The 27,389-nt window shown below is 46.5% G+C and overlaps 2 protein-coding genes across 2 annotated transcripts; both read right to left on the reverse strand.

Annotated features, from left to right (window-relative positions):
- Nucleotides 1–14,597: 14,597 nt before the first annotated feature.
- LOC112872979 (protein TIFY 11f-like) lies at nucleotides 14,598–20,755 on the reverse strand. The gene is made up of 2 exons (XM_025936011.1): nucleotides 20,122–20,755; nucleotides 14,598–15,420 (listed from the first exon to the last, which is right to left on the reverse strand). Exons 1-2 carry the CDS (start codon nucleotides 20,620–20,622, stop codon nucleotides 14,854–14,856), a joined length of 1,068 nt encoding a protein of 355 aa, XP_025791796.1. The 5' UTR covers nucleotides 20,623–20,755; the 3' UTR covers nucleotides 14,598–14,853.
- A 5,537-nt stretch (nucleotides 20,756–26,292) lies between these two features.
- On the reverse strand, nucleotides 26,293–27,001 carry LOC112877179 (protein TIFY 11e-like). Its single transcript, XM_025941394.1, has one exon. It carries the CDS (start codon nucleotides 26,888–26,890, stop codon nucleotides 26,411–26,413), a length of 480 nt encoding a protein of 159 aa, XP_025797179.1. The 5' UTR covers nucleotides 26,891–27,001; the 3' UTR covers nucleotides 26,293–26,410.
- Nucleotides 27,002–27,389: the final 388 nt, after the last annotated feature.

The following is a 27,389-nucleotide window of genomic DNA, read 5'->3' on the forward strand; positions in this document are numbered from 1 at the left end:
CGTCGCCGCGAATCCCGCCGACGCAGCTCTTCCCCCCTCACGCGTCGCGTCGCACGCTCGCGACCTCGCCGCGAATCCCGCCGACGCAGGACCCTCCCCCCCCCCTTCCTTTTTCTCCCCTGCTTCTCTCTTTTCCCCCTTCTTCTTTTTCCCTTTCTCTTTTCCCCTTTCCTGCTCCTTCCTTCGCCCCCCTGCACGCACAGCACAGCACCGAGCAGGGCTCGGCGCCGGTCACCACCACCACCACCGCCCTCTCTCCATTGACGACGCCACAGGGACGGCCTAACCAGGCCCCTCCTCTGCGCGCGCCGTACCCCGCCGTGCCGTCTTGGCGCTCGCGTTGCCCCTGCCGGTCACGGCACCGAGCAGAGCCGGCTGCCGCGCGTCGTCGCGCCACTGGCCGTTTGCTCCTGCGCCGCACACCCCCAGGCCGTCCCTCCCCGCTACGCGCCAACCCCCGCCCTGCGCAGCGACGACCAGCGCCACCGGCCGCCCTGCGCAGCGGCGACCCTGCCCCCCGCTGCCATTACTGCCGCCACCGACCTCCACCGCGCCTCCCTCCTCCCAGCCCTCGCCGGCCTACAAATACCCCCCCCCCCCCCACGACGCGCCTCTCCACCACCACAAGCTCCCCCCGCAACCCCCAGCCCCTCCCCGGCCTTGCTCCACCGCCGCCGCCAGGACCTCCGCCCGCCACCCCTGGCCCTCGTGGGCAGCACGCCCCACGCAGCCCCGACACAAGGTGAGGGGTGGAATGGATCCCCCTCACTCCCCTCTCCGTGTAGCACCGTCCCCGGGCGCCGCCGTGCCCTAGGGCCGTCGGGATTGGTGGCGCCGCCGGCCCCCATCCCCTCCCCTGTCCCTGGTAACGGGAGGAGGAAGAAGGGCACTTTTGCCCTGAACCCCCTGCCTCTTTTGCCTATTCCCTTAAGAGCCCACCCCCTCTTACCCTCTCTTTACAAATAAACCCCCCTGCTCATTCTATTTAGAAAATGAACCCCTCCACTACACAAAATAGTTATGGATAGGTCCCTGACCCTTTTTAGAGCACCCTAGGTATTTCCGGAAATTCCAATCAAGCCCTCCCCTCCCAACAGAAATTAAGAATAGGTCCTTAGACCCTTATTCCTTTCCTAAAACCCCATTCGACCTATTATTTTATGCGCCAAAAATTCCCCGTTTGCCCTGAAACTTTACCACGCCATTTCTAACATAATGTCGGCCTTGCCATCAAGGAATCCCCCGGAAATCTTCCCTCTACCATAGTTTCTTAAGCTAATCCTGATTCGGGCTTGTAAATAAAACCCTTAATCCCTTTTCCTTATGGAATGTTTGTTTGTGTGCGCCATAGATCACGAGGTGACCGAGGGAGAACCCGTCGACGAGCAGTACTACGAGCAAGAGTCCGAGAACCAGTGCCGTGAGCCCGAACCCGAAGGACAATACCTCGATCAGGACTTTCCGGAAGGCTTTGTGAATGGCAAGTCCAATCCCATCCTTTGACGCATATTTATCCTAGATTTATAAATACAACCTGTTGGCCTGTTTTATAAAATGCATCGATTTATTGCAAGACATGGTTGGATAGCCACCCTTTGATTGCTACGACTACTCCTTGATGACCTAGGGTTGCTCTGCTAGACGCTAACTACTGCTAGAGATGCCTAATACCTGTTATTCCCTTTATTATATTTTGAACCACGACCACAAGTGCTTTACCAAAAGTAAGGGTACGAGTGTTTTAAAAGCTAAAACGGGATTTTGGGAAAATAAAAGAGAGATATAATCCGACGAGATGGAGGGCGTTTTCTGTGTGAAATGCCGCTAGTGTGCTTGTTACCTTTGTGGTTGAGCATGGTCGGGAGATGTCCGTCTGGTCAGTATAAGGATGAACTGGGGTGTCATCTTGCCTAACTCATTTATCGTACAACCACTCGACCGTTGTGTGGGCAACGGCTTAGCATAAACCCCACTAGTTGTTCTACTAGCCAAAAAGGAGAGCGGGTGAGTAACGGGAGACCATGGAGAAGGGATACGATCTGTGTGAGTGATATTCCGGTTATGACTTCATTGATGGGTCATTAACCCCATGGTAGCTTCCGTGTTGGCTAGTTAGATTCAGCTAAGGTGGGTAATGGCTTTGTTAGGATCCGCCGCGACATTAAGGTGTTCGTAGCGCGGTACCCTTCTTGTGGGTAAAGTGTACAACCTCTGCAGAGTGTAAAAATCTATTCGAATAGCCGTGTCCACGGTATTGGACGCGTTACGGCATGGTCACTTCAATAGATGTTTCGGGATGATTGGTTTTGTGGCATGGGTTGTTTTGAAAGTACTCGGCAGTTGTGCAGTAAGCTACTGTGGACGCCGAGTCCGATGACACTAAAACTTGGATCCTTCGTGCAGGACCAACCCTACTTAAGGTTCGATTACTATAAAAATGTTTTGAGAAAGTGCTTTTGTTAAATAAACCCTTGCATGTGTAAAATCTTGCTTTATCGCAAATAAACCCTAACCCCACCCTTGATATAACCTGCATGATCTCTGTTATCACCCCCCTCCGCGGGTGTGGTTGGACTTGTTGAGTACCTTTGTACTCACCCTATATATATATATGTGGTTTTCTCAGAGGAAGACCCGGACTACGTGATCGGAAACGACGAATAAGGGTTGTGTCCGCGCCCAACTCTGCCTGTGGTGTTGGCCCTCCGCAAGATGCTTCTGCTAGCGTGTTACTCTGAGCCCGAGTTGGATCCCGCGTGGGTCACGCTTTGGTGTATTACCATAGCTATTTTATTACTAGTTATCGTCTGTATCGAGTGCCCGCCTCCTCGGAGGTTTGTACGGTAATGTACCATCTGATGTAATAAATGTGTATCAGCCTCCTGGGACTGATTTGTATATCACATTTAAGTCTCCTCGGATGAGGGGACGCTTCATAGAGCCTCTATAGATGTCATTTCCTTGTAGACTTCAATCCATAAGTTCCCATCAACAAATTATACAGTCTATCAAATAATGGTCTACTCATCCTAAGCATGTTGTAGCAAGAGTTTCTATTGGCAAGTGTTCTCTCAACCCAGTCCAGTCCTGTTTTGGTGGCAACCCTATATGGTGCTTTGTTCATGTAAGTTTCATAGTACATACCAATCATGAAGACCACTTCCATGAACTGTCTGGTCCTCTATCTCCCATTCTGAAGCATCTCCCAAATGTCACCATCACTTGAAGAACCACTTGATCCCCCTTCAGCTTCAGAATTCCCATCAGCTTCATAATTCCCTTCGGCATCATTCTACAATAAAGACATATTAGTCCAACAACAAGAAACATTTCAAAAACTAAGCAACAAATAAAAAATATTCACAACCATATAGACAAATTAAGTTCACAGCCACATAGACGAATTAAGTTCATAGTCACATAGACAAATTAAGTTCACAGCCACATAGATAAATTAAGTTCAGATCCACAAAGAAGACATAGGTACTACTTGACTTCTTGACGGCCACTCAAACATAGATTCCTAACTATATAACTTGTCATGAGCACACATTCTCTTGATCCAATCTAGCTTTCCTTCATTTGTTGGAATGGACTTGAAGACCACCCTGTTATACTCATCTTTGAAGAACAAGGTACATCAAAAAAGCTCAACACTGCCTAGTGCGGCCCCACACTCCATTGCCAAGTCCATGCAGAACTGCACATCAGCTCCCAATTTGTCCCTCTTCCTTGTTTTCTCCTCTTGCTTGGCCTTCAGGACATCATGGTTTCTTTTCTCTACACTTTCCCACTTGTTCGTCATTGTGCTCATCATACTCATAAAACCTCCTTTTGCTTTTTTTTCAGGACTTGAAGCCGTTGTACTAGTACTAGTTAACCTCCTCTTGCTCCCTGAACTCATAGGAGTATCAAACTTGTCATTCTCTTCTTTTTCTTCCTCCTCCTCATCTTCCTCTCCTAGTATGTAGGAGGTGGTTCCATCAACAGCCACATTCTTGAACATGATCTTAAGATAAGGGCAATAATCAGGCTCCCCATGGATTAGCTTCCTCAACTCAGCTTTATTTTGCTTTCCCTGCAGTATGACAAACAAGCTCACAATCAGAGAAATCTAGTTTATCATAATAAATACTTTGAACAGGCAAACAAATGATGTACCTCAAGGTTGGTCTTCCATTAGTGATGACTGACTATTACTTCCCCACTAGGACCACGGTTAATACCACTAGAGTTGTTACGCATCTTCCAGAATAGGTAGAATTGTTTGAGTATACCAACACGGTTCCTGAGTTGTTTCTTATCATATCTGAAACCAGTTCTTGCATAATATTTGTCAGACACAATCTTATATCCTTTTCCACTCATAGTGCCATTGTTGCAATTTTCTGCTTCTATTTGGTCACACCACAACTCACACAAGGTGTAAAGATTTTCTTCTGACCAATCGGCCTTGTCAGTGCACATCTAGTAAAAAAAATATTGGAAATAAATACTAATGTCCCTCCATGAACAACTCTAAAAACTGAATATCACCAATTACTGCAAGGATTAAAAAAACCTAATCCAAGCATCAAACAACCTACTACAAGCATCAAACAACCTACAACAAGCATGAAACAACCAATGCATCAAGGATTAATGTGAAGTGAAGGACAAACTTACATTGGAGCTCCCATGGGCAACTTCTTCCACGTCGTCATCATCGTCGCCATCCCAATCATCAGCAGGGCATTGCCACTGGCAGGCCCGGCACTGCCCGAACCAGATTGAGCAGCTCGGGATCCTACACGGGATCCACGAACAGATCCACGGGAGCCTGCTCCACGCCCACCGCGTCCGCCAGTACCACGTCCATGTAGATGAGCTCCAAAATCTAGGGATCTTGCGAGATCCTCACCAACCCAACCTCCTCCACAGCCACCTCGGGCAGATCAAGCAGCACGAGGGGGGCGCACTGGTAGGATCTTCGTGGCGGCACCTCCACTTCCCGGCGCGGATTGGAGGATCTGCTGGTATTGATCCATGTAAGGGAAATCTGCCTGGGAGTTGAGATCTAGCGCCGCCATGCCTCTCCGAGGCCCATGGACGGCCAGAGCTAAGGAAATGGCTTGAGAGAACAAATCGAAGCCGGCGGCGGGACCAGGCTACGAGAGATAGTCCGGGTAGCCGTTGTTCCCATCTCTGTCCATCTCCCGACGAGGTTGAAGACAGCAAGCAGGGGCGGGGACAGGGGCGCGCAGCGGTGGAGGACCGCGATGGCGAGGAAGCTTTACGGCGGCGCGCTGGGATGGGTGCGCGCAGCGGCGGCGGCTGGAGCGGGGTGACAAGGGCCGCCGGGAAGGGGGACGTGGGACCGCGCGCAAGCGGTGGATGGACCGCGGTGACGACAGTGGAGGATCTGCGAGCGCTAGGGGCGGAGACGCTGCGAGCGCGGGTTTGCGGGGTACGGGTTAGGTGAGGGAGACAAGGGTAGTGGGAGGAAAGATGAGAGATTTTACTGGGGCTCATAGAAAATAAGCGCCATAAGCATTCCTTGGAGGGGCTTATGGGCATAAGCCTCACCTATAAGCCCTCATGTTTGGATAAAAAGAGGTTTATTAGAGATTTATTAGTGGACCAAACCAAACACCCCTAATACAATGATTAATTCAAGATCTGCTTGGAATCATGCCGAATCCGGCTAACAAGTGTTCCCTTTTTTTCCTCAGAAAACCCATCCTTTTAACCCTTGTAAAAAGCCAGCTCCGAGTCTGAACTTAAGGTCTACTGTGTCATGCAGTACTCTGAGACTCCGGTATCCATTAGAGGGCACTAGAGCATATAATCTATTTCGAAGGAGACAAGAAAAGGACATACAGGAGGAAGAGGATCAATGATACCTCATCAGTGGACCAAAGGAAGGAGGTCTACACGTTAATTGCATATTCTATCAATTTTTTTTAAGCGAAGAACCAGCCAGTTTTCCACAAGCGATGCCCAAAAGGTGCTTTTGAATTGTTCGATGAAGAGGATGATCAGGGAAGATTGGATTGTGGTTTATATCAGTTGAGAAACTCGTTGACTTCGTGCTGTCTTGAGAGCCTTATAATCATACTGTATATCTAGGTACTCCATCTATTCAAAATTAGATGTCAGTCTAGTTTTTTCCTAAGTCAAACATTTCTATCTTTTACCATCAGTTCCTAGAAACTCCTATAGGTTAACAACTTGTGAATTATATATTATAAAACTATTTCTCTTGGTGAATCTGAAAACATAAATCTTATGGTGTTAAACTATACAAATTTCTAGGAATTGATGGTCAAAGATAGACTTAGGACAAAACTAGAACGATAACTAATTGAAATAGAGCGGGTATCTGTTATCTTTGTGTATCCATGGTGACCTGATTGCCCTCCATCCTATAATATTTAACCTCTTTGCTTCCTTATTAGTTATTTTTAAAAAATGTTTTGCTTCAGCAAGTAAATTATTGTTTGCAATGATATGCGGTTTTATAATAAAATTAATACACTTAATCCTTGAGAGATTAGTAATGCCCAAGTTCTTAATCAGTGAACTTTATTTTCCTTGATCGACATGAATGGCAGTGATCTGCATGGACAGAATCAATCTGATCCATCTCTGGTAAGGAGCAAATGAAGCAAAGTGAGGTCCCCTGATGGTTTCTCTACACTGTTCTTCAAAGAGTTTTGGGGCTTGTGTAAAGCTGATATTCTGGAGATGCTTAAGGACCTGCACAAAGAACACCTGAATTTAGCCAGGCTGAATTTTGGAGTGATCACCCTTATCCCAAAAGTTAAAGGAGCAAATAACATCAAGCAGTTTAGACCCATATGTTTGCTGAAAGTGATATACAAGATCATCACAAAGGTTCTCACTGTTAGGCTGACTAGAGTAGCTACTTAGGTTATTGGAGAAAGTCAAACAGCCTTCATCCCAGGCAGATTCATTTTAGATGGAGTTGTTATCCTGCATGAGGTTCTTCATGAATTAAGGAAAGGGAAAAAACAAGGCATTATTCTAAAATTAGATTTTGAAAAAGCTTATGATAAGGTGAGGTGGAGCTTTGTGCAAGAAGTTTAGGAAAGGAAACACTTTGATGGTAAGTGGATTGGATGGGTCATGGCTGCAGTAACTGGAGGACGAGTTGCCATCAATTTTAATGGGGAGATTGGCAACTACTTCAGAAGTTTTAAAGGCCTAAGGCAGGGTGACCCCCTCTCCCCCCTCCTGTTCAACATTGTGGGAGATGCCTTGTCAGAAATGTTGAATCTGGCTAAGAGGAATGGAGTGATTACAGGCTTAGTCCCTGATTTGGTGGAGGGTGGTTTGACTCATCTGCAATACGCAGATGATACGGTTCTCTTCCTAGAAAATAAGCACGAAAACCTGTCTAGGATTAAGTTCCTGCTTTATTGCTTCGAGGAGATGTCTGGGCTGAGAATTAACTATAACAAGAGTGAGGTCTTTGGGTTGGGGATGGAGGAGCAGGAACAGAGGAAGATAGCACAGATGCTGAACTGTAAAGTTGGAGCTTTCCTTATGAAGTACCTGGGTATCCCAGTCAGCGATACTAAGCTATCAAAGAATGAACTCAATATCGTGGCTGAGAAGATAGAGAACAGGTTGGCTACCTGGAAATGTGGTCAGCTCTCGTATGGAGGGAAAGCGGTGCTGTTGAATTCTAGCCTGACTAGCATCCCAATGTACATGATGGGTTTCTATCTGCTGTATGAAGGGAACCACCAGAGGATGGACACTGCAAGAGCTCGTTTCTTTTGGCAAGGGATTGGCAAGAAGAAGAAATACCACATGGTGAGGTGGGATGCGTTGAGTATGCCCAAGGAGTTTGGGGGCTAGGTTTTTTGGATACTAGACACAGCATTGCTTGCCAAATGGATTTCCAGGATTGAGAGTCGAGATGATAGCATGTGTATCAAATTGCTACGAACCAAATACCTGGGTGGCAAAAGTATTTTCCAAACGATACCCAGAAGCTGCTCTTTCTTTTGGACAGGTTTGAACAAGGTTAAGGAGTGGTATAGCCATGGTAGGGAAGTGAGTGGGAGATGGAAAGAGCACGAGGTTCTGGATAGATGTCTGGAGGGGGAATTGCTCCTTCAAAGTCAGATTCCCGCGGTTGTTAAGAATCTGCAGGGAGAGTGGAGCTAAGGTGGAGGAAATCATATCTGGAGGTAGGAACTTGACCTTCCGCAGGAGTCTTGGGGTTTTAGAGAGGGAGGAAATGTCTCAACTCCAAGAGTTGATGGCCTCGGTTAGGCTGCGAGAGGAGAGGGACCTCGCTGCTTGGAGTCTTGAGAAATCAGGCAAATACTCGACGAGATCCTTGTACAGATTCATGGTGAGCCCGGGCTGTGTTGACCTCAGGATGGTGGACATCTGGAACACTCGGATACCCTTGAAAATTCAAATTTTCTTGTGGATAGTATGGCATGATAGAGTTCAGACAGCGGTGCAGCTGAAGAGGAGGAATTGGGGTGGCCAAGCAACCTGTAAACTTTGCGGAGAAGTAGAGGACTTGGATCATCTTCTCTTCAGATGCCCTGTGTCAGTTTTTGTGTGGTGCTGGGTGAGGGATTGTCTGGGTTGGAGGTCTATCCCAACTAGTCTGGATGACTTCCAGGCAAGGGTCTTGGGTGCCCCGGGGGAGAAGGGCAACAAACTTCTAATCTTTCTGCTTGCTGGGGTTAGCTGGGCGCTTTGGCGTACAAGAAATGACTGGGTCTTTGATGATTTTTTGGTTAACCACCCGAAGCAGATTGCTCACCGGGCGTTTGGCTTTCTTCAGTACTGGTGTCCACTCTCGACCAAGGAAGCGCGGACGAGGGCGGAGGAGCTGTCGTCCAAGCTACATGCGGGGCTCGCGGGACTCTAACGCCGATGATGCAAGCTTGAAGCTGCGCTGCAGTTTTTCTTTTTATCGTGTAGTCTGGACGCTTGTTGAGTTTCTCTTGTTTTCTGTTTCGTGCTGTGTTGGTTGAGGAGGTGAAGTGGAGCGTGCTTTATGTTCTGATCCTTTGTAAGCTGGCAACCCCAGCAATCCTTATATTTTGCTTTTAATATAAAGCAGGGCCAAACGTGGCCTTTGGTCTAAAAAAAGCAAAGTGAGGTTAGAGGTGTACTTGAGCTGAAACATCAGTGATTTCATATTTTAGTGTCTACGAATGGTGTGGAGGATTTGTGTTTCTCAGCCAGGATTAGAGTAATCTGTATCTATTTTGGCATGCATGACGAGCTAGAAATCCATGATGAATTTAGACTCTGTGTGTTGCTTATGAATATCTGGTTCAGACACGATGTGTGTACAAATATGGAGGATAACTGCCTCCTTTGTTCGTTGTTTTCTGACCTTGTAAGTTGTAACTGATTCCTTCAGATAAATTATACGATGTGATTGTTTGTACAAATATGGAGGATAACTGCACCCTTTGTTCATTGTTTTCTGACGTTGTAGGTTGTAACTGATTCCTTCAGATTCTTATGTTTTACGGTGAACTACTGAACCTTTGTATCGAGCGGTTTTTCTCCTCGGTCCGGCTTTTATTGAAAGCCAAAATATTTAGGTTTTACACTGGGTCTCCAGCTTACAATCACATGGCCAGGGGCGGGCATCCAGGCCACAGCTGAAATGGATAAACCACTCCAGTAGAACTCTCTCCTACCCCCCTCCGCTAACAGAAAACAACCAAAAGGCAAAGCCAGTTTATACAGTTTTCTGCCAACAAGTACATCCACCAGGATGGCACACAAACAAAGATCAGAAAGACAGACAGAGATCAAAAACAAAGATCTTTTCTCTTTCTGACTTCTCACCATCTTCGGAGCCCTTCATGCAGCTTGAACAATAGGACCTTTCGCTTGCCCCTGTTCCTCTTTGCCCTAGTCGCTTCCAGTATTGTAGAAAACCGAAAGCCTTATGGGCAATTACCTTTATTTGGAGAAGAAACCAATACATTGTTGAAGCAAATCATTAGCCTATTGCAACTAGCATAAGGCGTTCGTTTTCTAGTTGCAACACTCCAAAATAATTAGCTGCAGCTAGTCACATAAAGTACATTATTTCATACAAAAACATTCCAGAAGTTATTCCCATGCGCGAAAGATTTATAAGCTATCATCAGTAGCAAACAGAAAGATTGATTCTTTCCTAACGCATCCAGGCATTCAGCAATAATTCTGAAACATTGGCGCCTCCAATTTTTGCATGCATAACGAATTTACAGTTGCTTGGAGTCCGTTGTTCATACTCAAATGGCCTTCAATTTCCCTAAAATCAAACCTGAACTGAACTTGATTGCACTGGAGTCACAATCAGAACATTTTTAACATCATTTATGTAATTAGAAAAACAACATCACAAACATCAATACTGGACTTCAGACTCGACCAAAAATGTAGTCTGATTGCGCTTTTTCATTCTCCTCTTCCCATCTCCATTGTTTATCGCAAGAGTCACATACGGAAAAGAAAATTTTTTAAGAATTTATCCACCAAGTCTATCAAAATGTAGTGTGCTTAAACAGCATATAAAAGACATCGTTTATATGCTTTACTTAATTACATGTGTTACTAATGCAACAAACAGCAAATAAACATGATGTATTAGCCTAGAGTCGAAGAAATAAGCTCAAGTATTCCCATTTGGAAAATTTTATAATAATAACAAATGTCCGAAGAAGTTCTTAATGTGCCTGACCATTTATAATGTAGTTCACCCTCACAGGTTGTTGAAGCATTTTTTTTTCATCAAACACTCAGGAGATCTACGTGTCATTGCATTAAGAGAGGAACAGATCGTTGAAGCATCAAATATATAGCTGAGTAATGTTAACACTACAAAAGAAAGAATCATTACCTGGTGTGAAGAAGTTTGCAAGGTGGACCTTCTCTACCAGTACAGTTTACCACCATGATTTTTTTTTTATCTCATTTCTGCTTAAGAGTGAGTGAGGTGACTGGAAATTTGGATGTGAAATACATATAAGCATTGAAATAATTTTATGGCTGTGGTTAAAGGCTAAGATGGGACAATATCAGTATTTATTTGTCAGCATCAGCATCATTTATGAGTTCCATGGAATGAGACTGCTGCCATGAGGCACCTAATATGCCCTTAAGAAAGTAAAATATCCCTTATTTGGTGCCATTTCACAGAAAACCTGGCCAGAAGATTCTTCTAAATATTGGCAAAACTAAAGTGCAAAGGACTGACAGAAAACTAATTTCCAGCATACCATGAACAGTGGCAGCAATGTTTAAGATTGTACTCACCATAGGCTATTCTGGACTGAATTTAGATTGATGGAACTTCAACTTGTCCCATGTCTGAGCTGCTACATTCCAAATCTCCTCAAGGAACAGTGTATAGTTAGTGAAGCCCTCAGCGAAAATCGCAGGCTTTGCTGACCTAAGACACACGTAATGATGCCCAGGTCAGCGAGGATGACAAGGGGGACCCACTCTCTCTCTCTCTATAAGACCGTACAAGACGATGCTCTCTCAAATGTATAGAAATTAGTAGACTAATTGAAATGATAAAATTACGCATCACTGCTCTTACGACAAAACTGATAAAAAAATACCAATATACCTATTTAATGAACTACCCACCATTGCTATTATGAAAAATGAGAACACCAATATTTATTAATAAAAACATCTCATACATGCTTCTCTATTATGCACCTAAACTGGAATAACGCAAATACTAGAAAATTGAAGACAACATATAATACAGTTAATTTATAACTTCGCTGCACACGATATATATGTAAGAGACCAAATTGCAATTCACATGTCATTTCACACGAAATGTAGCAAAAGAAATAGAAATATAACTAGGTGCAATTCATATGATTAAAATTGCAGAGTAAGAACATGTAGCTCAAGGTCGTGGCTTGAAGGCAAGCATAAAAGATGCAACTGTGCCATTGATGGCACATGGCGTCCCGACCTATCCCAAAAAAGTTGGTTAACTGGAATAGAAAAAAAAATGAGAATATGAGCATTTGGAGTAGAGTCTATTAGAATAGAGCGAAATACGATATGATAGAGGCCAGGAAATGGAAACGCCATCATGGTGTATATATTTAAATTATGCCCCCTTCATTTTTTTCAAATGGTCATCGGAGTGGAAAGCATCTTCACATGAATTGCATTACATTAATAAGACATGGCATAACCACAAATCAACAACCTCATTTTTAGAGAAAAATGAGGCAAAACCCTGCAGCGCACGCACGGTTAATTTAGTAAAATCGGGATAAAACCAAGACAATCATTTAGCTAGACTAGGTCTTAACCAACACCACATCCCAACACAAGGATAAATTTATGGCATCACCATAAAAACAACACCATACCTCAGGGGGGAGGTCAAAATTGTGGTTTAACCATAAAAAACAACATCTAATCCTACCACAAGATAAATTTATGGTATGATCACAGATTACAACGCCTAGCCATACAATATTTGACATCAGGGAGGAATCACCTTGAGTTTGTAGCTCTAATTCACTTGCGGAGGTACATACCTCACTCCTTGCGCACCGGGGCATAATGCTTTGACCTTACATTTATTGTTTTGGCGGTGGTTTTGCTAACGTGGACGCCACGTAGTGGTGGGGCTAACTTATTAGCCCTCCTCACTCCTCTCTCTTTCTTCTCTTCTCTCCCTCTCTCTTTTCCCGCGGCGAACCCAGTCGGCTGTGCTGGCCCGCAGCGGAGCACCAGCTCGCCCCGCGGAGCAGCAGGAGCGAGAAAAGAGAGAGGAGAGGATAGAAGAAAGAGAGAGGGGAGGGCTGACAGGTGGGCCTATCGTCAAGTGGCGTTTATATCACCAAAACCACTCAGCAAAACCATCCAATGGCCAAATATGAATGGTTTTAAGAGTTAGGTGGTTTTAAGAGAGAGGGGAGGGCTGACAGGTGGGCCTATCGTCAAGTGGCGTTTATATCACCAAAACCACTTAGCAAAACCATCCAATGGCCAAATATGAATGGTTTTAAGAGTTAGGTGGTAAAAAATTGCATTTAAAATGTATGTGTTGAAGTGTGTAAAAACTTTTGGGTAAAATTGTGAAAATAGGAGTATTTATGTAATTTTATAAAAGTACAAGCCCTTTTATGCAAGTATTTGATTTACAAAAGTAATTTTCAAAGTTACTTAGGACTAAAGTGAAAAAGCTGCAAGTCATTATGATATGTCTATCCAATCATTATGACGAGTCTATTCCGTCATCATGACGTGTCATAAATGCTTGCATTTAGGTCCTGAATTTTATAAAGTTACGCTCTTTAGGACAAAAGTAATTCAAATCCAACTTTTATTCAAAATTTAACGTGTAAAGATATAAGTTTTGAGTTTTTGAACTTGGGCCGTAAAGCAATGTTGTAGAGTTTGAAAAATACTCCAACTTTCGTTTTGGGCATTTCTTCATTCGGATTTTAGATTGATGCGAAATTTATGCTTTACAGAAAGATCTCTGCAATTTTCTGAATTTACGCATAAGTCCTTAGGAAATCCTATTTCCCTTCTTCCTCTGTTTTTCCTCTCTCTCTGTTCTTCCTTTATCTGGTCTCTTTCTTCTCCCACCGGCGGCTCCATCCAAATCTTCTTTCCTTCCTCTCTCCCTCTGCTCAGCTCCAGGCAGGCGGCAGGCGGGCGTTGGCGGGCGGCGGCTCGGGCGCTAGCTGCGGCTCGGCCGGTGCGGGCGCGCAGCGCGGCTGGCGCAGGGCCGGCGGCACGTGGGGCGCAGGCGCGCGGCGCGGCGCGGCTGGCGGCAGCGGCTGCGGCGCGAGCGAGCAGGCGCACGCGCGGGCGGAGGCAGCGGCTGGCGCTGGGGCGAGCGGCTCGCGGGCGCAGGTGCGGCGCCGAGCTGGGCGAGTGGCTGGCGGCCCCGAGCGATGGTTCAATGGTCAAAACCAAACTCAAGCGATAGTTGGATGTTAAAAATGGAGTTTACTCTTATTTTAAATTATAAAGCGCGTTTTGGCTCATTGTAGTGCCCGGTGCCTATATTTAGTTTATGACCGTAAGATCAACACTATATGAAATATGAAAGTGCTTTCAAATACACATTAAAAAAATACTGACATTGTATGTCACAATCTACAAACTCATAGAATAAATATTGGTCAAATAATATAAACTTTAAATCTCGAGTTGCATTGCGCGCCTTACAAGAGAAATAGAGCGCGTGTATTGAGCATATATATTAGCGCCTCACAAGATCTCCAATTGCAGTTGGTCCCGTAAGCATCCATGGACAAACGAAAAACCCCAGGCAGGTTCGTGCCGGCCGCTTGAACGATCCAATTCTGGAGGCATGTAGCACGGTGCCAATTGGGTCGCTTTCCGCTTGGGCTCTCCGGGTCAGGCAGGCCGTCCTTTTCAGGATGCAGTGTTTTTTTACACAAGCGCCTGCTTTTTATGTTGTTTCATACTATCGTCTTACTTTCGTGTGGAATTTGTGAGTGCCGATATCAAGTTGCCAAAACTTAATGGTAAATCTCTGCCTTTTTCGTTTACTTTTTTTCCATACAAAAATGCCCAAATTTGAAAGGTCAGGATAAACCAATCTTGTTCAATGCTCCCTGCCTTCCTGAATTAAAAAAACATTTCTCAGTCTGAAAAGAGAAATAATTTCTCCAGTACAAGTACATTTCTCATATCCTTGCGTTACATTGCTTGCTCTGTTTGCTTCACCACCACACAAGAACAATCAATCCCCTGTATATGATCGCGGACTCGCGGTACTACCAAGCGAAGACAGTCTACTAGCTTCAGCTTCAGCATTCTCTAATGCAGAGAGAGAGAGAGAGAGATTCACAGCGCGAGCGTGAGATCGTCGCGCCGACGGTACGGCGGCTCGGCGCGCGCGGCGGCCCTCCCTTTCCGCTTCTCCATGAACCGCTGCAGCGACGCCTTCCTCGCCACCGGCAGCAGGTCCGCAGCCGAGGAGAGCCGCCCCGCCGACGCCGACGCCGACGCCGACGCCGCGAGGCGCAGCAGGTCCGCCGCCCTGTCCGCGGGAACGTCGTCGAGCACCAGCGCGCGCCCGCCGTACACGATGGTCATCTGCGCCGCGGGCGCGGGCCCCGCCTCGGGCTCCCCGGTGTGGTCGACGTCGGCGCCCGGCATGAGGGCGAGGGGCTGCACCGGCACGGCAGGGCGCGCGCCGGCGCGGATCCTCTCGGCCTCGGCCGCCCTGACGTACTGGCTGAGCGCGCCGCACGCCGCCGCGAACCGGCTGGTCGTAGTTGCGGGGCCGCCGCCGGTGCCTGCTTCTGGCGCTGCCGCCGTCACCGGCATGATCGCCAACTGCTGCTGCCGCCGCGCGCCTCGGAGTTTGTAGGGCAGCTTCCTCTCTATCGCCGGAGGAGGAGGATTTGATCAATCGGAACTCGGTTTGTTTTGGCTTCCCAGGGGTCTGTCTGGTGGGTTCGCTGGGAGGTGTTGGTCTTTATAGGTGCGGCTGCGGCGGGAGGAAATGTAGGCGAGGAGTGGGGAGGGAGCGGCGCGGCGGGGTGTGTCGTCGTGGGCGCGCACGGAGAACACGTGGGAATTGCAGTTGCGGGGGAGAGCGCGGTGGGAGCGCAACCACCAGCAGCCGGGTTGACGGCGCCACGCCCACGCGCGAGGAGACGACGTGACGTGGTGGCCGATCGTGGCGGTGAGGTGGGGACTGGGATGGGTCGTCGGCTGCCCACGCACAAACGTCGTGCCTCACGTCGAACTGGTCCACGCACGTGGCTTCAACCTGCCTCCCGAAGTCCTAGTCCAGAACCGTTGGATCAGAAATCAAGGGGCGGCAGACGCTCTCACCACCGTTGGTAAGATCGACGGAGACAAGCAAAATCTTTTGCGGAAAGTTCTAAACAACTTTTTTTTCTAGTTTTTGGGGAATGTCATATCGACTTTCTTTGCACATGTTTTTAAGGAAATAGCTATTGTCTGCTCATTGTGAACATGTAACCTCAATATTTTCGTCTGAATCACACCCCGGAAGAGGCAACTCGTTTAAAAATGCCACCCCCACCCCTGTTCAAAAGAAAACTCTTTTTAATAGTTTCATCTGGATCAGTAATCTTGATAAACTTGAAAGGTTTGTACATTGTTTCAGACAATTTCACTTGGATTTTGTAAAGTTACTGCTCAATTTGATTTGTAGTTTTTTAAACTTCAATTAACATAGGAAAAAGAAAGAAAGCACATTTGGATTACTACTTTAATAGGACTAGTAAAGTGTACGTACGACACTACGTGTTGTAAAAAAATATTCAATAAATATTTTATATTTATAGAACACACGCCATAGTACCGAATTTGTTATTTAACAAAAATAAAAAATAGTAATAGATCATAGTTCCTGTTAAGTAGCAAAAATACATGAGAGGTATAAACACATACATCGGCCAGATTCTTTTCCACATTATCCAGGATTCATCTTACTCTAATATATGCACTTAAATGTACAGAAAAGAGTGCCTTATAACTCTTATATGACCATGCTAACACTGAAATGGTAACTCGGAATTGATGAAAGAAACTGTAGGCAGTACCAATTACCCTTTTAGCAAACTAATTGCCTCAAGTGCCAGTAAGAACACTAGTGAGGACGGGATGACATCAACATGAGACCCAGTTGCAACTGCTCCAAGTCCAGCTTCGATTGTAGAAATTGGCACAATAATTCTAGAACCGATAACGAGCAAAAGAAAAAAAAATCAAGTATCAAGAACAAAAAACTTAATTTTTTTAGAATTAGGAGAATAAAAACTTAATGATATGCAAGGCAATATAAGTAACTCGTACTGGAACCATTTGTTCAAATTGTGAGCACAGTTATGTGAATAATATTACCATACGATGTCAAGGATAGTTCAGAGGACTGCGTATGAAGTATTTAAATATATATCATGACCAAATCTAGCAATATTACTGCTTTACTTCCTTTCTTCTTCACAGTCTTTGCCATGTGTTTCTGGCACAAAATCAATAATTTACAACGTCTCAGACCAATTATACATAATGCCATGGAAAAACCAATGCGCCTCAAAAGTTCTGAAGTGAAAATTTGGAGACCTATTACGTAGATTAAATCAGAGCACAATGGGAAATCCGAACACAACCTATTAACCTATTTTATTCGCCCCTCTACCCTCTACCCATATGGTAGCCCAACCTCTCTTGCCTTGGGTGCTTAGACAGATCACTACGGACAACGGTGGACATCTACTACTGATCCGAAATCAGAGGAAATATAAAATATATGGGATCAGGATAACCAAGCTGATTGGCAGGTAGAGGCAGGCAGGATTGGTCATGGGTCGGCAAAAAAACGTATACCTGTGCATGACTCATGGAAGACCTGTTGTTGAGCACCACATCATCGAGGGCCTTCCTACCCAGACGTACCGCTTCTCGATTAACTGCACACGGAAATACATCACTAATCCACACAAAAATGTTGAGCAAGAAGAATTACTGAAAAGAACATGGATAGCCTAATCTATTCTTTCATTATGCAGGATCACCATCTAAAAGTATAATACATTAGGTAGGTTATCATCAAGTATGAGATGCAGCATTTAGACATAATTAGATATTTCATGAACATTACCTGTGCTGATAGTGTTGGCTAGGTCCTGGAATGGAATATGATCCCTGTATCGTTTTGAAGATACCATCGGCAAACAAGGAAGAGGATCGAGTGGAGAACACCCATGAGCAACCGCCACAACAGTTAATCTATTAAGCAACATACAGAAAAGCAAAGGAACCAGCATGATTATGTTCCCTTTCCATATGAAAGCACTCCCTTTTCTTTAGGTCCTGGAGGTTCAATGAAGCAACTTTGCTGCTGAGAAGAACAAATGCACATTCATTTTGTAGCTGAAAAAAGTTATAATAAAGAGGCACAACACCAATGCATCATCAAGCTAGAAAAAAATCCAGCAACATTGTTGGCAGCAAGGTTGCAAGGTTGACAGTTACACTATAGAAAAGCAGAGAAGAAAAGGATAGTTCCAGAAAAATTTTATACCACAACAATTCAGTTCTTCCTTGCTATTCAGACCTCAAATGATTAATTCCATTCTTACACATTTATTACAATACTCACTGTAGAAAAATCTAAATATAAAATTTGTAAGAAACTTAAGCATACCTTCTCTACAGGCAGAATTTATAGTAAAATGGTAGTGAAAAACTAAATTGATGAAATACTTGAAAGATAAGAAGACACAAAGCTACTGAACGTGATAATATGTTCTAGTATAATATATTTGTATACATAAATTGATTAAGAAGCTTAAACTTCACCTCTAGCAGCGGTGCAAATCCACATTGTTCTCTCAAAGATTATACTTGTCCTGGACTCCTGGTATACAATGATGAATAACTATTGTGGATTAGTGTGGGTGATGAGTAAACACATCAGAAATCTAGGGTGTTCAGAGAAGTGTGTTTACCTAGGATAGTGCCTGCTTGTGCGATCCTGCTGCCCTCACTCCTATGTCTTGGTGATGAGTAGCCACAATTCATTCAATGGTTAATTTCATCCTATCAAAGAAAATTCTTTCAATCGGTAACTTCTTCATACAGAATCTGACAGTCAAAGTACAATCCTGTTACTCAATAATTTTATCAAGCGCTTGGCATGCATCGGTGGGAGGTGGTGAGAGGAGTACCTGGTTACACATGATTTATCAGGGGACCAGGAATAGGAAGGACTGATTGTCTTTCTGCGACATGGTACACGTTTCATCCCCCTAATCCCCATCCACTTTCGGGCGCCAGGGGGCATGGCCGCGTGCTGTCAGTGCTGTGCGGCGACACAGCGCCGGAGCTTGTAAGCGATACAGCCCACCATGGTGTTGGGGTTCGGTTTCTTGAAGGCCTTGAGGCTCATCCTGACACAAGCCATTTTTCCAGTGTCCAGCAGCCAATTTTGCCTAATGCCAATGCTGTGAGTCCAACACGCCATGTGCTGGCCCTCGGGAGGCAAACTAGGTTTGTCACGAAAGTATTCTGAATTGTAAACTCGTGCACCGAACAATTCCGACACGCCGGCGTGGTAAGCGAGTGCGACGGCGCTGAATTATGATCGATACCAAGAAGTTTCGTACCAGGTTTCTGAAATACAACTTTTATCTGCTTTGGAGTATTACTCTTTGACTTGAGTTGAGGCTGATGAGGTCTCTTTTTAGAACGTTGAATTTTTCCCTGAGTCATGTCATATGGACATCAAACTAAATCCTGTGGAAGTCCTGCAAAATTCCTGTAAGTCTTTTGTGTTTCAGAGGACGCCTAATAAAATCTGACACACACACACAAAAAAACATCTTTCTGAGTGATCAATCAGTGATTAGGATGATCATGTGGTGCACAGTGGTATATGATCAGCCCGACCCTGCTGAATTTTGCTAACTACGCCCAACCGCGCGACTGAAAGCTCGCCGGCTGCATTTTCCTCCATTCGAGATCGGCCAGAACGTCTAGATCAGGAAGGGGGCCGCCGGCGAGAGTGCCAGCCTGATGACACGGGAGACGGGACGTGCCGGCCTTCCGACGACACGCTTGGCTTGGCGCTAATGCCTTCTGGATGGCGAACGTATGGGACGAATTCAGCGTGTTGGTGCACCGGAAAACTCCGACACGCCGGCGCGGTAAGAGAAAGCAATGGCCGTGTGCGTGTATCTTGATGTGGACCAGGACGACGTTTCCTCGAACGGGTTAATTGAGCTAGGCAGCTAGCTTGAGACCGAGTCCCCGACCGTGGGAGATTTGAAGCGAGTCATGTGAGGTTACTGCCTTCTGGATTAAATTTTGTGATTTTTTTTTTTGCGAAATTCATTCATGGGGAATTCCTACGTGTCTTGAACAAAGGACTAAGACAGATGGCGCCGTTGGGCATGGACAACAAGAAAAAACACATTCAATCTCCCATTATGATTCGAACCCAGAAGTTTGTTGGCTTTCCATTCTACTCCTATCAGCATTCAGTGTAAGCAAGTGCTCTGTACATTGGTTTCGCTCTTTCTATTGTAGAAACAGACAGAGCTACCAGTCCAGCAGAGGAACAAGAATTCAGAGCGCGAGTTTGAGATGGTCGTCATGGCACGCGTCGCTGCCATCTGGTCGACGGTACGGCGCCCCGCGCGCGGCGGCCCGGCCCCTGCGCTTCTCCATGAACCGCTGCAGCGACGCCTTCCTCGCCACCGGCAGGTCGTCCGCGGCGATCCGCTGGGACTCCACGGTTCCCCCACGCGCCGCGGTGGCGGCGAGGCGCAGCAGCTTCGCCGCCTTGTCCGCCGGGACGTCGTCGAGCACCAGCACGCGCCCGCCGTAGGCGATGGTCAGCGGCGCTGGCGCCGGCCCCGCCACGCGCTGCTCCTGCTCGTCGTCGTCGGGGGCGTAGGCGTCGACGTCGGCGCCCGGCATGAGGGGGAGGGGCCGCACCGACCGCGCCCGCTCGGCCGCCTTCACGTACCAGTCCAGCGCGCCGCACGCCGCCGCGAACCGCCGGCTGGTCGACGCGATACCGCTGCCCGTGCCTGCGCCTGGAGGAGTTGTTGCCGCTGCTGCCGCCATCTCCGGCGATGTTCTGCTGCTGCTGCTGCTGCTCCGCGGTTGGAGCGATATCCCTGGTGGATTCTTGGCTTGTGCGAAGAGGAGGATTGATCAAATCTTGTGTATGTCTTCGGTTTTGGTAGGGATGCTTGATTTTATAGGTGGGTGGGGGGGGGGGGGGGGGGGGGGCGGGATCTTTTTTGGCACGAAGAACACGTGAAAATGGCGGGTACTGCGGGAGGATCCTACTCTAGCTAGTAGAAGTAGCTACCAGGCTGACCGCGACCTGTGCAAGTAGACGACTTTGACGTGGCCATCTGGCGCGAGCGGTTTGTTCAAACGTCGGCGTGTGGGCGGGGCCGGGGCCAATACTTCGTGCGGCACGTCGGCCTGGTCGTGCGTGTGCTTACGTGGCTGGAGGATCACCCTACATTTAAATTGTTATACACCGTCTAATGAAAAAAAAATTCTAGGGGCAGATGCAGGTAGAGAACTAGAGAAATTCGATGTGCTGATGCCTGTCGATTTGTTTTACCCTTCTTATAAAAAAATGAGAATTATATTAAGCACTGATGTCAACCATATAGCATGTGAAAAAGTTCTTTTCTCCGGTGTGGAGCTGGAACTTGAGCTGTGCTATTTTTAGACAGACTATGGTACAATCTCTTTTTGCCATGACCAAGCACGGCACGTTATCTAAAATTTTGGGCAGTACCAACACCACATGAACGGGAAGGTTCTACCGTGCTTAGCATCTCAGCACGATGGGCTATATAGCACGGCTTGTATTTTGGACCGTGCTTGGACTGGCGCGGCACGAAAATAACCTGTCGGCCGCGCATGGCCCGTTGTTCTGTTATGATAGTTAATGTTGCTTTCTAATTAACAGCTAACAGCTACCGTGGAAGAAAAGATTCATTCAAGAAAATCACGTAATTTTCTTTTATGTTCATCCTAGTTGAGATATGCTGCCTTCCATATGCAGTGTGGTGTATTAATGTGACCATATCTTCTTGTAACAACGAGTACGTAAGCCAACTATATATATTTGGAGGACGGTGATTGGACTAGTACAGCATGAAGCGTGCCATGGGTCTTACTTGAGCATGGTAAAAGACTTGTCGTGCCAACACGGCACGGCACGATGTGCCGAACGTACGTAGAAGTCTAGACTCGACACGACATGAGGCACCAGAGGGATGGGCCGGGCCAACGTGGCCCGCCCAAGTCTAAGGATGGCAATGGACACGAATTATCCGCGTACCCGCGGGTAAAAAACCGTTGGGTATGGGTTTGGGTACCATTTCATATCCGCGGGTACGGGTACGGGTAGCAAATAATATCCACGGATATTTTTAAAACGGGTAACAAAAATTACTATCCGTACCCGAAACCCGAAATCCGCATCTGACATGTGGGTCCACATCAAAACCATATATATAAGAAAACCCTAAACCTTACTCCCGCAGACCCGCACGCTCCCAACCCCACTCCAGCATCCCAGCCACCGGCGCCCCCACCCGACCGCCCGCGCCAGCGCTCCCCCGCGCCCCCACCCCAAGCTCCGGCGCGGGCAGATCCAGCTCCGCCGCCCACCCCTGCGGGCACGCTAGGCCGCCCCCCCCCCGGCGCGCGCTAGGCGGCCGCCTAGGCCCCGCCCCCGCGCCACGCCAGCCCCCCGGCGCCACGCCCCGCCAACACCCCCCCCCCCCCCGCCCCCGAGCCGCGCCAGGCTGCAGGCCGGCCCTGCCTGAGGAGGTATTCATCCAAATTTATGCCTATTTAGCTACATCTTGCAATTAAGGATAGCTTTGGTTGTTGATCAATCACTCCATGTGTCCTTTGTTTGATGAGCATCTGAGCAACTGTGTCTGTTCTGGATGAATATGCTTTGCAATCATCTTCATTCTATCTGTTTGTGTCTAAACTTGAAGATAATAATCTACCACACACAATTCTTTGATTGTATTATGAATTTGTTTCGCTGCTGTCTGTTCTGTTATTGATGCGTTGTGCGTGAAGGATATGTACTGTTAGCTTCGATTGTTAAAATTTCGATTGTTAAAAGTTTCTTGAATTAATACAGGTGTGATGGATACCCCTACTGGTAGCACTCAACAAGGCTCTGCCACCGGTCCTCTTGCCCTTGTTGATGATAACGACCGTCGTACCATAGATGTGGAGTCCTCATCGGAGCAAGAGGACGTACCTGCCTCTTCAGGCTCGAAGAGGAAGCTCAGATCTAGTGTGTGGAGTGATTTTGAACCCGTAGAAGTTGATGGAGTATCGAAGGCTAAATGCAAACATTGCAAGAAGAAACTTTCGGGCATAACAAAAAATGGTACATCACATTTACGTGCACATTTGAAATCTTGTGTTTATAATCAAAAGAAGAAAGGAGTAAAAGTACAAACTAATTTGAGGTTTGCTACATCAGAGAAGGGGCAAGTGGCCGTAGAAAATTATGTATTCAATCAAGATATAGCTAGAAGAGCACTTTATTTTATGATTATACTGCATGAGTATCCATTGTCCATTGTTGATCACCATGGATTTCGTAAGTTTGTTAGTGCATTGCAACCTTTATTTAAGTTGGGAACCAGGAATACTATTAGAAGGGATATCATGAGTTTTTATGAGGGGGAGAAAAGGAAAGCAAGAATATTTTTGCAAAAGACCGATTGTCGTGTTGCTGTTACAACTGATCTTTGGACTGCTGATAATCAAAAAAGGGGCTATATGGCCGTTACAGGACATTTCATTGATGATTCATGGACACTTAAAAGCTGCATATTGAGGTGATTCCTTTAGCATAGTGCACTTTCTTACATAAGTGTTATGAATGTTTTTTAATTGGTTGTTTTTGTTGTGTTCACTAGCTGTTTTTCTACTGGTTGTATAGGTTTATTTATATTCCATGTCCTCATACAGCAGAAGTTATATGTGATGCATTGCACAAATGTTTGCAAAGTTGGGATATCGACCGTAGGATCTCAACGGTGACCCTTGATAATTGCACCACCAATGATAGTATGGCTGGTCTAATGGAGACAAGACTTGGTGCAAATCATATGTTATTAAGAGGAAGGGTGCTGCACATGAGGTGTTGTGCTCACATTCTTAATCTAATTGTGAGAGATGGTATACAAATTATTGCAGATTCTATTGCAGCTATTCGAGATAGTGTTGCTTATTGGATTGCTACACCAAAGAGGTACGAAAAATTTGAGAAAACAGCCATGGATGAAAATGTTAGATTGGATAAGACGCTGAATCTAGATTGCAAAACTAGATGGAACTCAACTTTTATCATGCTTAGTGTTGCTATCCGTTATAGAAAAATTTTTGAACGTTTGGGTGACCTTGATAGAAACTATATGTGCCCAACTCATCATGATTGGACTTTTGCAACTATTGTTTGTGAGAAATTGGAAATATTCTATGAGTTAACCATGCTGTTTTCTGGAACAAAATATATGACTGCTAATCTTTTCTTTCCTAAAGTGTGTGAAGTTAAACTCAAAATGAATAATTGGGGTCATGATGAGAATGAAATTATTAGAAAAATTTCAGCTGCTATGATAGCAAAGTTTGATAAGTATTGGACTGACATCCATGGGCTTATGGCTGTTGCAGAATCCACGTCTTAAGATGACAATGTTGCATGCTTGTTATATTGCTTTGTTTGGTGAAGAAGTAGCTGAACAACATGTCTCAGATGCCCATGAATTGCTAACTGAATTGATGAAGCATTACCAAGTGAAAGAACCAGAGTTTATAACTTCCTCTTCTAGTGGATCTTCTACTGTTAGTGCAGCTGCAGTGCTGTCCATTTTTAAGACACTTGCTGCAAATAAGAAGACTAATACCTTTGTTAGAAGTAAGAATGAGCTGGATCGATATTTGGAAGAAGAAACTCTTCCTAATTATGACAATGATAACTTTGACATTCTTGGTTGGTGGAAGCTAGAGGGAACTCGTTATCCAACTTTGAAGCTAATTGCTAGAGATATTTTAGCTATTCCAATCACCACTGTTGCATCTAAATCTGCTTTTAGTACAAGTGGGAGGCTTTTAAGTGATCATCGCAGTCGTCTTACTCCTAAAATGTTGGAAGCTTTGATGTGTAGCCAAAGTTGGCTTCGTCAGACTCTTCAAGGTAAATAATTTTTTTATTGCTTTGCTAATATGTTATATTTGAAGTATGTAGATAATAATGTCATCATTTTAGGTGATGAATCTGTTGATAATGGAAGATTCAACAGTTTTTGGTCTTGCCTTGAAGATAACGAAGAGGACATCAAAGAAGAATCTTGTGTGTTGGGTGCTGATTCTGGATGAGATATTTATTTGGTCAAGTGAATTTTTATATTTGTAATTTTATTATTTGAACAATTTAGATTTAATTCTGCTGGACATTTATGTATTTTTTATGCAACTGAAAATCTATATGCTAATTTATCCTTTGAATAATTCTGAAGTTTTGTTACTGGACAAACGGATATATCCGCGGATATCCGTTACCCGCGGGTAACGGATATCTGAAGTCTTGTTATTGGACAAACGGATATATCCGCGGATATCCGTTACCCGCGGGTAACGGATATGGATACGGTTTGCTATCCGTTGCGGGTAACGGGTATGGGTTCGGGTACAGTTTTTAGGTCGCGGGTATGGATATCCAGAGGCAATATCCGCGGATATTTCACCCGTTGCCATCTTTACCCAAGTCCCACCTCTACTCGAGTGTAATAAGATTAGAAGAACACGCATCCAATCGTTCGTTTCATGCATGCTTGAGATCTTTTATTTTTTTTCCTTCTACGGGATTCGATTTCTTTCTAAGGGATTTAATTCAGGAATGATGGTGATATGCATGCGTGTTTTTATATGAGCGAGTATGCAATACGAGGTATTGGGATGTTAGTGTCTGAACAATGTTTCGGAAAACATACATGTTAACAAGACATTTTCATGTATTTTTGTCATAGGGGTGAGGATGCCAAGTAGACACTTTCCCCAACAAAGATCTTAGCTCTCTCTGTGTGGAATAAAGGAAAACACGGAAATTCAGGTAGGAGGCCAATACTACATGAATCTTTGAGATAGGCCTGTTTGAGGGGTAAAAAGGGAAGGCTGCTCGGTTGCTCCTAAGAATTCGTAGGAACTTATAGGATTCCGAAGGGATTTTGAGACATGAGACTTTCGTTTCTTTTTCCCCCACTTTTGAAATTCCCGTGTTCTCCTGCTTTGAATTGTTGTAGAATTGGAAGTGACACACAATTCCAATGTGAAGTTGAGCGGTTTCGTTGGTCAACCTTTGGAGACCCGGCAGCACATGCAAGTTTGGGCGGCCGCCGGCGCCGGGGAGACTGCATGCTGCCCTGCCTATCCGGCACACCATGTGCCCTGCCGGCGTTCCGGGCACACACCTCCCTTGTCTCGCCACCGTATTTTCCAACGCTGCGCGCCGGAAAGTCCCGACACGCCCGAGCGCTGCGCGAAGGCGACGGTGGACTGTACTCTGATCAAAATAGAGAGGTTTGGCAGCTGGCTTTTGTGGTATAGTTTCAGTTTGCTTGTAGCGCTGTTCGATTGCCAAATAGAAGCACAAGTTTTAATTTGACGAATTCGGATTCCAATCGACGAACAGTTCTGAAGATTCCTTCGCATGGACATCAATCTGCAGGATTATGGAAATCCAAGCCTTTTGTTTTCTTCATCAAGAACAACATACATGCGCAACAAATGTACATTCGACGTACTCTTCCTACTCTACCAGCATGCAGGCACGAAACAGAGGAATCAGTCAGAGCGCGAGCTTGAGATATTGTTGGTCATCAGGTGCCGGGCACGCGTCCGGGCGGCGGTACGGCGCCCCGCGGGCCGCGGCCCGGCCCCTGCGCTTCTCCATGAACCGCTGCAGCGACGCCTTCCTCGCCACCGGCAGGTCGGCGGCCGCGGGTCCTCCCCGCGCCGCGGCGGTGGCGAGGCGCAGCAGGCCCGCCGCCTTTTCCGCGGGGACGCCGTCGAGCACCAGCACCTGGTCGCCGTACACGATGGTCATCTGCGCGGGAGCCGCTTCGGCGCCGGGATCCCGGGCGTCGACGTCGGCGCCCGGCATGAGCGGGAGCGGCCGCCTCACGGGCACGGCCGGCGCCGCCTGCGCCCTTTCGGCTTCGGCCGCCTTCACGTAGTGGCTGAGCGCGCCACACGCCGCCGCGAACCGGCTGGTCGCCGCCGGCCACGCGCTGCCCGTGCCTCCTGAAGGTGGTGCCGCCGGTGCCATCTCGGACGGTGAGCTGCTTCTTGCTTGGTTGTCGGTTTCGCGGAGGAGTGGAACGGAGGATTGGTGGGATCTTTGGTGGTTTGGCTCGGGCTTTGGTTGGGTGTGTAGTTTTATAGGGTTGGTGGACTAGTGGTGGTGGTGGGAGCAAGCAAGCACGTCAAGTGCGAAGGGTGCGGCGCGGCGGGTCGTCGGCACGAAGAACACGTGAAAGTCCCGGGGAGCGGTGGGAGCCGCGTAACTAAACTACTGGCGGGTGGAGGAGGAGACGGCGCCATGCGCAAGTGGACGACCTGACCTGGCCGACTCGCCGTGGACCCCCGTGCTGGGATGGGCCCGCGGGAAAATTTGCTGGGAGCGGCGTAGGTGGCCGCGGCGCACGTCGGTTTGGCCCTGGTCCTGCGTGCAGGCAGGGCACACTCTAATTTCCTGGTCCTGTGCCGCTGGATCAGGGGATGTAGGGCCAGTGGAAGAAATCAGTGAGTGGGCCATACTTGCGCTA

The sequence above is a fragment of the Panicum hallii genome, chromosome 9 (genome assembly GCF_002211085.1).
Source record: "Panicum hallii strain FIL2 chromosome 9, PHallii_v3.1, whole genome shotgun sequence".
In the NCBI taxonomy this organism is placed as follows: domain Eukaryota; kingdom Viridiplantae; phylum Streptophyta; class Magnoliopsida; order Poales; family Poaceae; genus Panicum; species Panicum hallii.